Source organism: Sus scrofa, chromosome 5, assembly GCF_000003025.6.
Source record: "Sus scrofa isolate TJ Tabasco breed Duroc chromosome 5, Sscrofa11.1, whole genome shotgun sequence".
In the NCBI taxonomy this organism is placed as follows: domain Eukaryota; kingdom Metazoa; phylum Chordata; class Mammalia; order Artiodactyla; family Suidae; genus Sus; species Sus scrofa.
The window spans coordinates 101,691,323-101,704,064 of NC_010447.5; the positions used below are offsets into that span (position 1 = coordinate 101,691,323).

Sequence of the window (12,742 nt, forward strand, 5' to 3'; positions counted from 1 at the left end):
CAGCTAGACTAAAGACCAGAACGGTGTGACTTTCCCTCTGAAAAATAAATAACTTGTGAATCACTTTCTCCAGTTCTCACTCCTGGGCGGGCAACGCCGACTGCTCACCCACCATGTGCCACCTGGGCAAAACAGGTAGGAGGAGGAAGAAAGACCTCTGTTAAGTAAGAATGTGACTCAGGGCTCGCCTACCTTGCACAAAATGGTGACCAGGCATGGGTCGCCTGTGATAGTGTATGCCTGGCATTACCTGGGTACCGTGAAGTCGGTCTCGGGTGTTGAGAGGGCAGGCTACCCAGTCCTGAGCCAGAATCTGAGATGACTTGCCTCTGAGGATAAGATTTAGCCTATGGCACGTTAGAGGGAGGAAAACAGACAATCACCGCCTCAGCTCTTAGCCGATCAACGTCAGTGCAGCTCGAGGACGTTGGCGGGGAGCTTTGCTCTTAAATTCACTACCGGTAAAGAGGCGGTGGTGAGACAAGGTTAAGAGGCAACCCCAAGCAGAAACGGGATCGCCAATACATTGTTAAACGAGTTTTTAGTTTTCTTCCTGCAAGCCTAGGGGAACGAATAGTCAAACCTTGGCAACACCCCGGCAGTGGAAGCCCCTCCTTTCCACCAGCACTTTCACCCGAGGCCACAGACACAAGGGGGTCTTGGGTTTCAGCTCTGTACTCTCCTGCCTGCCGTCCCGGCACCTCTGAAAAGGGGGCAGCGACGGGGCCAAGTGACGCGCGAGTGTTTTCCCCTCCTGGCTAGTCAGGCCCTGAATCATCACCAGTTGATTGCAGCAGTGTTCGAGAGTTTCCCGGGAAGAATGTGTCTTGTACTTAAAAGGAAGAGTGGTGGGAGACGGGAGAGGCGGAGGCGAGCAGCGGGGACAAGGGCGTGGAGGCCGGGTTCCGCCCCAGAGTCGGAGGCGCCGGGAGGCCGGACGCCGGGAGGCTGCAAGCCCAGGAATGTGCGCTGCGCTCCGCGGGCGGGACGCGGCGCCGCGCACCTGAGCGCCGGGGGCGGGGCTTCGGGGGCGCAGCCCCCCCGCCCCCCGCCGCGCGCCGCGCCCCTCGCGCGCCGCCTCGGTCCTTTCCGCTCGCCCTTCGGCGCCGCTCGGCTCCCCCTCCCTCCTCCCCCCTCCCTCCCGCCTCCCAGGCCGGGAGAGCCGCGGGCTCCGGGCGGCGAGTTGGACGCGGCGGCTCCTTCCGCGCGAGCGCCGCGGCTCACCTGGGCGCCCGCTCCTGTCCCCGCGCGGCGGCCCCCCAACTCCTCCCAGGTAAGCGGCCTCCCGGGCCGTCCGCCCTCCGCACGCGCCCTGGCTTCTCTCGGACTCGGCTGGACAGCGGGGCCCGGACGCGTCCCGCCTCCTCCGGGAGCCGGCGAGCGGGCTCCGCGCCTCGCCGCGGGCGTGAGGGTGCGGGCGGCGGGGACTCCGGGCCGGGGCGGGGGGCAGGAGATGCGACGGGCCGACAGGTGGTGCGCCGCGGCCCGGGTCCCCCGATCGCCGCGGGCGCCGACCCCGGCGCGGAGGGGCGGGCGAGCCGGGGGTGGGGACAGTGCCTCTCTCCTCCCCTCGAGGGGCGGCGACCGTCCCGGCCCGCCGTGTAGGTGCGTTGGAGAAACTTGGCAGGGTGGGGACTCGGCGGCTCCTCGCCGGCGGCGCGGAGCGGGCGCGCTCTCGGGGGGGCGGCGCAGGGGGCGCGGCCGCGGGACAGACCCTCGGGCCGGGCGCGGACCTGACGCGGCGCTTCCCCCGCCCCCTTTTGTGTCTCCCCGCAGAGCAGCCGGTGTCCCGGGGCGCCGCGGCCGGGCCCCGCGCCGCGGGTCGTTCCCTCGCCTCCTCCGGGTGGCGGGAAGGAAGCGGCGGCGGCAGCCAGAGCCGGGGCGGGCGGCCGGAGGTGCGAGCCCGGCCGGCCCGCGGGGAACATGGCGACCGGCGGCTACCGGGCCGGCGGCGGCGGCGGCAGCACCACCGACTTCCTGGAGGAGTGGAAGGCGAAGCGCGAGAAGATGCGCGCCAAGCAGAACCCCCCGGGCCCGGCCGCCCCCGGCGGGGGCACCGGCGACGCGGCCGGGAAGCTCCCCCCGGGCGCCCTGGGCAGCACCTCGGCCGCCGCGGCGGCCAACGAGCTCAACAACAACCTCCCGGGCGGCGCCGCAGCACCTGCCGCCCCCGGGGGCGTGAACTGCGCGGGGGGCCGGCGCCGCTGGCCCGCGCCGCCCCCGGCCCGCGGCGGCCTGAGGATGAGGCTCCCGCCGCCGCCGGGGGCGCCGCCGCCGCCGCTTCGGGCGCTGCTCCCTCCCGGGGCGCAGAGGAGGAACGGGACGGCGCCCCGGAGAAGGGCAAGAGCTCGGGCCCCAGTGCCAGGAAAGGCAAGGGGCAGATCGAGAAGAGGAAGCTGCGGGAGAAGCGGCGCTCCACCGGCGTGGTCAACATCCCCGCCGCAGAGGTGAGTCGGGCTGGGGGACACGGTGGAACCCTGGAGCGCCGCCGCCTCTTGGTGTCTCCTCTCCGGGGCCCGGAGCTTTCCCATCAGAGCGCATCCCTGTTAGGCTTGCCTGCCTGAGCCAGCCAGAGGGTGCTGGACTTTCACTCTGAACCACTGTTTCCCGGGACGGTCCCCAGACCCAAAGGGGAGGACACGTGCTTTTCAGGCGTCCTGGCTAAGATCGCAGCCTCAGGAGCCTTCATTTCAGGGGCGGAAAGATAACTTGGCGCTCCCGACCTTGCCCACCTAGACGTGTTTGTTGATGCTTGATCAGTTCGAGAAATTGATTAATGGCGATGACAGCCTGCTCTTATTTACTTTCCCACGTGTCGGTCTCAAGGATCAGATAGTTTCTCTCTCCTTCTCCCTTCACGATGTTTAATAGCACCTGCAGAGACAAGGTGGCCTTCGCATTACCCAAGTCAGCTTTATCTTTCAGTGAACCCGAGATAAGTGTATCCAAGGGAGCATGGGCACTCTTTCCTGTATAAACCAGCTTGTGGAAATAGTGCTTCCCAGCGCACGCGCGCGCGCGCACACTCATTTCTTCTGACTGCTGGTCTGGACAATAGGAACGCTGTAGCAACCCACTATTTTTTTTGCTAAGATGATCTCTCCTCGTATTTAAGTATTTGGCTGTGTATTCTGGAAAACATTTGTGGTAGGGTTGGGGATTTTTTTTTTTTTGTTTTGTATTTTTGCACAGTCTCAAAAACACTTCTTCATGCAGCAGCATCTTCCCATTGGAAGGCCTCCTGAAACTTTTTTTACTTAGGATATAACCACACCTCTGTCCTCAACAAACAATCCTAAACAAGTTTTGGTTTCTTTGATAGTAACTCCCAGGCTTTGGAAGTGATTCCATAATCTTGTTTGACCCTAAGTAGTTGCATGTTTTTTCTCATTGGCTCTAGGGTTTACCTTTGTTTTTTGTTTTTTTCTTTTTCCTCCTGGACTTCTAATTTTTTCGACTTTGACACACAGTAAATAAGAATTTACTAACTTTGTTGTTCAAGTAAGAGCATTTGCAATAAGTTAGTGCATATATCAAACGTGCCCACCATTTTAAGTCTTAATATGATTTCCATACCTGGAAAATCAGTGTTTGTCTTTGAAGGGTATGTTTTTATGAGTTTAAGAGAGATTTTTATCAGCCAGCAAAACTGTCCTCTGTGGTTTGCTACTTGCACAAAAGATCTGTTATTCATTAAGTTGCTTTAAAAGGAATTCATAAGAGTGGTAATCATATTTCTAGGTTGTTTCTTTTTTTTTAAGTTAAAAATATGAAGATTAAGGGGAAACTGAAGACAAGGCTTTGGAAAAGCTGCATTCCTCAGCTTTATTTTTAAAGTAGCTGAAGGTCCAAATAGAAGAATTTGTCATTTCCAATCTTTTCTTCATTGTTCATTTGACAGGGGTCTTATTTTGGGACGTTTCTTGGCAGATGTTAAACTTCATTTTTCTCTCTCTGGCTGCTTGTGCTAAAATTGTTATTTCTCAGGTATCCTTTTTTGGTTTTTGTTTCTTAATAAGGGTATTGTTTTCTGGGGGAAATAAGTATGGTGTGTCTTGTGAGATCCTAAGAAACATCCTTTGTTGATACTCCTGCTTTGGCTGAGGGAATGTGGTGCTGAGAATGTAGATGACGCCCCGCTACAATTGAGTCTAATACTCTGGAATGTTTTTCGTTTGGGTGTTGGCAACTCCTAAATTTAATCTTCCTTAAAAACAAACAACCCAGGGTTCCATTTTTTTTTTTTCCCTGTGGAATTTGAATCTTTTTTATTGAATAGGGAATTGAGTACTGCTTTCTCTCTGTGGTAACTATGGCTCTATCTGTTTCATGCTGTAGGACCCAACAAAACCTGGGACTGTTTGACCGCAGTATCTAATTAGCAGGCGTATTTCTGGAATGCCTCCTCCCCATGTTTTCAGTGTTTAAAAAGCAACTTAAGGGGAGTTCCTGTCGTGGCGCAGTGGTTAACGAATCCGACTAGGAACCATGAGGTTGAGGGTTCGGTCCCTGCCCTTGCTCAGTGGGTTAACGATCCGGCGTTGCCGTGAGCTGTGTGTAGGTTGCAGACGCGGCTCAGATCCCGCGTTGCTGTGGCTCTGGCGTAGGCCGGTGGCTACAGCTCTGATTGGACCCCTAGCCTGGGAACCTCCATATGCCGCGGGGGCGGCCCAAGAAATAGCAATAACAGCAACAACAACAACAAAAGGCAAACGACAAAAAAAAAAAATAAATAAATAAAAAAAAAATAAAAAGCACTTAAGTCTTTCAGATTATGTTAATAGCGGTACCATGTGACACAAAACTGTAAAGGTGAATCATTTTCACATCTTTAGGTTGTTGCTTTTTTTTAGGATTGTGTGCCATGGATTTCCCTTACTAGTTTCAACCTTGCGAATGCGAGTTGCTGTGGAGTTTCTTGTGTAATACAGCTTAGCACTCCTATTTTTAAAGAGTCATATAATATTTTACAGAATTTTCAGGCATGAAAGTATTATAAAAGCCGAAATCAATCTGTCAGTATTCAAAAGTGACTTGTATTATATATAATGTTGAAGGAGACGCTCTTATTTTCTAACATTTTTCCCAACCAAGTTTATATAAGTAGACTAGCATGTAACTTGTATGCAAAGAGTTTATTTTCCTGGTTGATAAACTTCAAGTTTCTTCAAGAAGTGTATATTAAGCATCTGTGTGTCACCTTCATTGCAGCGTTCATTAACTTGTTTTACTAATTATGGAATATTATAAAACTGTTACAAAGGAACCTGACAGCAAAAGATACCGTCAGCAACGAGAAGACAGTTTTCGTAAAGAAGTGGTTAAAAAACTTGAAGTGGCAGATGTGGTGAGGTGCTGCATGTGATGGCTGGACTAAATGCAAATACACAGATTTTCATTAATGAGATGAACCTTAGTTGTCTTCTTGTTTACCAAGCATTTTCTGAAAAAACTTTTTTCTAAGTTTTTACTTTTTCTTTTCTTTTTGACGAATAGCCCGAATTGAATAATTTGGATGAGTTATGCTGCCTGAGGATAATTTTCGTGTACACTTATTGGATCAGCTAAATGTTTATTATGTGTCTGTGTTGAAGGCACTATCCCGGGCACCGTGGAGAAAACAAGAAGAAGAAGGCCGTGTATATTTTCAAGGAGCAAGACTGTAATCTAGGAGGAAGGCTAAGGCATAATTGCATGAAGAAAGCTAAGTACTGTACTGAGTTAACAGTTTAAAAGCGTCTTTACACAGCATGTAACTAATTGTTTATTAAAAGTGTTGAGTGTTTAAAGGAAAGAGGTAGAGGCTCAGAGAAGCAGCTGAGGTTGAGGGTCTTGAGCTGAGACGTCCCTTTCTTTTCCCCTGTATTTTTGTATATATTCATATGCTCACATACACACACGTGTACGTACTGCTGTGTATCCTGGTGCAGTGGTTCTTGACCGTGACGGCACATTAGCATCGTTTGAGGAGATTGGAGAAAATACTGGCGCATGCTGGCTTCTTGTTCTCTCCCTCCGGACCCCCTTCCGTCTAATGGTCTGGGACGGACCCCAGGCGGTGATGATGTGATCATCCCCCAGGTCACTCAGCGGTTGGACGGCTCAGGAGTAGTTGGGTCCAGTCTGCAGGTGGAGGCGGGAGGAGGACGCAGGCCCCGCGCCCGAGGGGCTCTCGGGTCCGGGGAGAGGAGCCGCGAGGTAGTGGGCTGTTGAGTACAGGCTCTTTCCCGAGCGGGCTGCCCGACTCGCGAAGCGGGGGTTCCTTGGGGTTCCTTGGGGACGTCTCCCCGGACGCTGAGAGCCCCGTTGTGAGGGCGCCTGTGACGCCGGTGCCGCGAGGAGGGCGTGTCATGAGCAGGTTCCCAGGGTGGTTTTCCTGGAAAGTACCGTCCTTCAGCAGGGGTCAAGGGACCCTAAAAGTGGGGTTTGGATAGAAAAGTTAACGTGTATGGAAACCTCACTTTTCGTAGAGGTTGCCCCAGGTGTTCTCTGTGCCGTCCGGATGCTCCCCGCAGCTCCCGCGGGGCGGTTGCAGGTGCGGTTTTATCCCCATTTTCCGGAGGCGAAGAGGGAGGCTTAGTGTTGCAGTGACTCGGATGACACGGAAAGAGAGCGAGTAAGTGGCTTTCCTGTGCATCTAGGGGAAGGGGAGCTTTTAAGAATTATCCGTCTTGAATTATTTGGCCATTTTCCTTATATTTCTAAAATAACTTTTTATTAGAGGTTATCTTAAATAATTTAAATATCTGGCGAAAACACTGGACGTTTGGAATTGAGTAGTTTTAAAGTTACGCTTGTAGGCTCAGAGATGGCTTCTGACCCTCTCCCCTGTAGTTTGCTTGCAAAATTTTGAGCAGCAGGTCCTCAGCAAGATAGGAATCTGCTTTTGGCTAGCAGACAGAAAATGTGGATCTTTGATTTTACGCAAATGACATGTTGTTTTTCTGCCAAGATGGAGTCAGAACACCTGCTCCACAGTTTGAAGGAACATTTGTTTGATATATAGAAACACTTTTAAGTGAACACAATTTAAGTTACAATTATTCAGAATATTTACTGACCATTGTATAGGACAGGTTGCACTTAGTCAATCTTTTAAATCCAGGTAGATTAAGAAATGCCTTTTGGTGCCCATTAGATTCCAGACTGTCTACCTTTCTATGCGATGAGTCAGGAGAAGAACTAATAGTGACTCAGAGTTGGAGAAAATCGGATGTGTGAATCGGGTAAATAGCAACCGAAATACCAAGGCTCCTGAATAAGATAGAGAGCCAGGCCTTCCTGCGTATTTGAGCTCATCAGTAAAGTAAATTGAAATTTTAATATTACCCGGATTCGTAATGCGTTCTCTAAGATAAGATGCCTTTTTCCATAAAAATAATTAGGTAATTAAAGTAAATGACATTTTCGATGTGTCTCCTAAGTGCCAGGCACTGTTTTAAGCCCTTTGCATATCTGGGGCGTTTAATTTTCCCTGTAGCCCAACGGGAAAATCGGCAGAAAGGGTAAGATACTTGCCTGGGCTCCTCCGTGTGGTGGAAAGCAGAGCTAGTCTGTCCTCAAAGCTGGCGCTCGAGGACCATCTGACTATATTTTAGTCTATTATGCACATGTATCTAGTTTAAAAAGTAAAATGATTCATTTATAAGATGCTAATGTTACTATAGAATTTGAAAATAGCACTGCCATAAAAGGCAGATGAAGTGGGACTTTATTGAAAAAAATTTGAAAGAAATACATATATAAACAGTGGCAATAAAATTCTCATGTAAAATCATGCTGGTGGCCTTGTTTATGCCCCGTATTGTTTCTCCACTGGTTTTTACACCTGTGCTCTAGGCCAGAAAATAATTACGCTGTTTAATGCTGGTATATTCTCTGAGAAGTTAAAAATCACTGGAAAATATTAGAGTTTTAAATTTTCTAAGTGTTTTTTTTTTTCTTTTAAAAAAGCGAGGCACCGTAAAAGTCACCCTTTTCTAGTGTATAGTTCAGTGGTTTTAGGGTTTTAACAGCAATGTGCTCTAACTCCTTTACATTTTCATCTTAATTTTTTATTGTTCCTGGAACGGGTGGTACCTGAGTTTCAGTGCCCTCCCCAGTGAACTGCAGCCGTGTTGAAACCGTGAGAAGCTATTAAAGTAATAGAATTTAATGGCAGCTTTTCTTGCTTTTCACGGAGAAAATGAAATGGTAGAATCGCCTCAGTCTTAAGTTTCTTAAAACTTAAATGTCTGCTACCACTTGTTTTTACCGGAGTTTAGGATAAGAAGTATTTTAACTGAATATTTTCTACTTATTCATTTAAAAATTTTACATATTTTTCACGGAGATCTTCAAAGCTCTGCAATCTAAACCTTGGGAACTTCGATTCAGAATAAAAATGGAACTTTAGACCGTTAATGGCTTTAGTCACATGTCACTTAAATCAGGGCCCTGGGGGGGGGGGGGAGCTGCACGGACCAGTATCACCTTTGTTGTTTACTTAGAAATGCAGATTTTTGGGATTCGCTTTAGTCTAGGGGTGGGGCTAGGGCTTACCTGTTCTCCACTGATCCTTTGTACACACTAAAGCTTGAGGAGAGCTGGCTTAAATGGCCTGAACTGGTTTACTGATCCGTGAAGTGGAAATTGATACTGAGTGTTTTGTTTAATTCGTATAATAATCCTGCTAAATGATGTTTGTGAAAATGTTCAAAGAATGACCAGTCACTATTGTATAGGTTACATTGATAGATACAGGTGGTTGTTGTCCAACTGAAATGTCTCATTGGGATGTTCAACATTCTCATCTTTAAAATTAAGAGCTTTATCGATAGTTTAGTAGAGACAACTTGAGATCCAAAGCACCTTAAACATTTCTGTAATGTCATATATTTAGTGCAGAATGTAATGTCGGCCTTGCTTCTTGTAGAAGCCTAGACTGCAGAAACATCTCTAACACAAGGTGTCATTTGAACCTTTTGCTTATTTTTCTCTTTTATATTCTTTAAGGGAAAGTGTATAATTATGTTTGTAAATGTATTCAGTAACTAGTCAAACACTTAAAACAGGTTTTGTCTATCTTACCAAAATATTCTTAAGAGTTTTTTCTTGTTTGCTGCTGTCACATATTAGACCTGTCAGTGTCCTTAGGTAGTTAATTGATTCTTAATTTATTTGATTATTGCTGAGGTCACTTCATTAGTTTAAGTCTTAGGCATTTTTTTTTGTTATTATTTTTTAATAGTTATTTCCCAGACATTTTTTTTTTTTTTTTCGCTATTTCTTTGGGCCGCTCCCGCGGCATATGGAGGTTCCCAGGCTAGGGGTCAATCGGAGCTGTAGCCAGTGGCCTACGCCAGAGCCACAGCATCGCGGGATCCGAGCTGCTTCTGCAACCTACACCACAGCTCACGGCAGCGCCGGATCATTAATCCAGTGAGCAAGGGCAGGGACCGAACCCGCAACCTCATGGTTCCTAATCGGATTCGTTAACCACTGCGCCACGACGGGAACTCCCCCATTTTTGTTTTTAACCACATACATCCTGGTGTCAGAGCTGAGCCTCAGCCGTTTATTACATTCTCCTTAGATTACTTAAAAAGTACCGGGCATCAGGATGGACCGGGAATTTGGGGTTAACAGATGCAAACTGTTGCCTTTGCAATGGATGAGCAGTGAGATCCTGCTGTGTAGCACTGGGAACTATGTCCAGTCACTTATGATGGAGCATGAGAATGTGAGAAAAAAGAATGCATTTGTGTATGTGTGACTGGGTCACCTTGTTGTATAGTAGAAAATTGACAAAACACTGTAAACCAGCTAAACTGGGAAAAAATAAAAATCATTTAAAAAAAACAAAGAAAAAAAATTACCAGGCGTCTATCTGAATGAAAATTTAAGAATATATCATTTCTAAAAGCAGCGAAGTTATATACTTAAAAGGTAAAGACAGCTCCAGTGGTTCAAAACTCAGTAAATATTTATCCTGTGATAGTCCTTAGAAATTTCCTTCACCAAATTTTTATGAATTACACTGTCATTCTCAGTAATAGTTTCATTTGCTTTATAAGGTGAATTTAAAGAAAAAGAAAAAAAATAAAAAGGATGTTGTATTCTGAAAGTGAGTATTTTATTAGGGTTTTGCAGAAATGAACAGATAGGAGAGAATTTATGTTGTAGATTACAGTTCTGTGACGGCTAAAAATTTGCAGACTAACTGAATAAGGCAAGTAATAATAATCAAATACAGCTTAAAATACAGATGAAAACATGTTTTGTAATAAAATTAGCTTTAAAAGATACCTTTTAATATCCAGACTATCTATGGGCATATAAGAGAACTACTTAATGTTTCTTTGAGAAGTTTTCAGGTTATCTAAAGTATGAGATGATTTTCTGTTACTTTTGGAAATCCTTGCAGTATATTTAAAAAGAATGGAAATCTGAGTTATGAAGAACAAAACAAACATTCAGAAATGTTACTTGAGGAATACGAATAAAAAGTGTTTCAGCTGAAATAGTCAAAAAAGTCTAGGTTTCAAATTCTTGACATTTGAATATACTTGATATTCTGTGAGGCAAGCAAAAGTTGATCCAAATTTATATAATTTTAAATAATTTTTTTTCTGCCAGTGACAGTAATGTATTAAAAAAAAAAGTAGTGTGTTCACTGTAGTTCCCTTTTGGAAACACAAGAAACTGTAGAGAAACTTTCACTTGTTGTCTTAATCATAGTAATTGTTGTTTCTAATCCTTTTTCTGTCTACGTAGAAAATGGAACCATGCTATACAGGTCTGTGTATGTATTTAGTCATCCATCCATTGTGAGTTTTTTATAGAGTTATTCTTCAAAAAATAGGGGTGAATTTTTTATTTTATTTATTTATTTATTATTATTATTTTTTAGGGATGTGTTTTTTATTGTGGTAAAATACCCATAGTAAGATCTTAACCATTTTAAAGTGTGCGTTCAGCGGTGTTCAATACATTCTCCTTGCTGTGCAGCCGTCACACTGTCCAGCCCCTAACACTTCTCATCTTGTAAAGCTGAAACTATGTACCCATTGAACCATAGCTCGCTATGCTCCTCTCCTTCTAGCCCCTGACAACCCCTGTTACACTTTCTGTCTTTAAGGATGGATGTGTTTGTGTTATTTGATATTAATATTTTTAAACATTGTTTCATTGGAAAAGGACCCTACTGCTAAATGGCTATTTATTTCTTTTCCTATATTGTGTTTCCTGAAACATTGATCAGGAGAAGTGTTTGGGTCATTCCCATAGGTACTAGGACCTTCAGATAATTGTACAGGATGCCAGAGCTTTTTTTTTTTTTTTTGCATTTCCTCATTTCCTCTATTGCCTCTGGTTTCGATGGGAAACTGGTGATCAGAGCTGCAGTAGGTAATAAGTGTGTGTAGGCTGTAACCCAGCATACAAGTTCAGAAACCAGCGGAGGTATAAAACTCAACATAGGTAAAAATCACATGATTAAAAACCACAGGGCATATGGAAAAGTGAAGTTTAGGGTCGTAACAGTCAAAAACCTTCTCAGTGACATGTAAAAAGATAGAAACCTAAGGAAGACTAGCACAATTTTATACATGTTAAATGGTTAAGAAATATAGAAGTACTGCAATAAATATGACACTTCACCGTATAAAAGACCTGAAGTTTGCTTATAGAAGTGGGTGTCAAAAGGATTGTAACTTGTGAAGTGGTGGAGGAAGGGTTCTCTGAAATTGGACTAAAATTGAAACACCAGACAGGAATGGGTGTGGCTCATCCCGCATGCAGAGGACTGAGCTCCCCGGCAGATGTTTGTGGCATGTGCGTTTTGTGTATTTCTATGCGGCCAGGTTGCATCTTCTTTATTCAGCGTTTCTTGCAGTTACGCAGCAGCAGGTGTGAAATTTATATTATACTCAACTTGTTCCCTAACATTAGTTGCTTTGGAACAAACCCACTTTTCTAAGCAGAAGTTATAGTGTGTATGAATATACCCATCATATACATCTTTCTATCTATTTGTCCATCTATCTACATATCCATAGGTCCAAAATATATAAAACAGTGGCATGGGGAGATCATTCCAAGTGATGAGGTGAAGAAAGATCAGTGACTGGAGCTGAGAGCACGCCTCGAGTGTTCTGATACTGACGCTAGGAGGGGGGTGTTGGAAAGGAAGGCGTTGAATAGTTTGAGAGGTGTTTTCGTTCGTATTAGAAAGTTACATACCTGGATGTTTTGAGCTGGATAGTCTTTATAAATCCATTATAAGAGGAGTTCCCGTCGTGGCGCAGTGGTTAACCAATCCGACTAGGAACCATGAGGTTGCAGGTTTGATCCCTAGCCTTGCTCAGTGGGTTAAGGATCCAGCGTTGTCGTGAGCTGTGGTGTAGGTTGCAGACGTGGCTCGGATCCCGTGTTGCTGTGGCTCTGGCGTAGGCCGGTGTCTACAGCTCCGATTACACCCCTAGCCTGGGAACCTCTATATGCCGCGGAAGTGGCCCAAGAAATAGCAGAAAGACAAAAAAAAGAAAAAATCCATTATAAGAAAAATATTAACTTGGTTTTCCCAGACTACTTTTATCTCAAAACTTAACTTGTGTTTCAGCCTCCACCTTTTTACCTGTAGCTGAGTGTAACACCCTCCCCCTGACCCCCCCCCCGAACCCCCCCGCTGGACTGGGTAACTATGGTGATTTCTATGCAGAATCTTGCTTATTTCATCCCTTCTGTCCTAAATACTCAGCCT

The 12,742-nt window shown here is 46.2% G+C and overlaps 1 protein-coding gene across 1 annotated transcript in view; it reads left to right on the plus strand.

The window, feature by feature from the left end:
• PAWR (pro-apoptotic WT1 regulator) overlaps positions 1,823-12,742 on the plus strand; it is a 104,698-nt gene continuing 93,778 nt past the window's right edge. The window contains 2 exon segments of the mRNA XM_021092812.1: positions 1,823-2,188; positions 2,191-2,447. Of these exon segments, the coding sequence (XP_020948471.1) occupies positions 1,924-2,188; positions 2,191-2,447 (522 nt within the window). The 5' untranslated portion in view covers positions 1,823-1,923.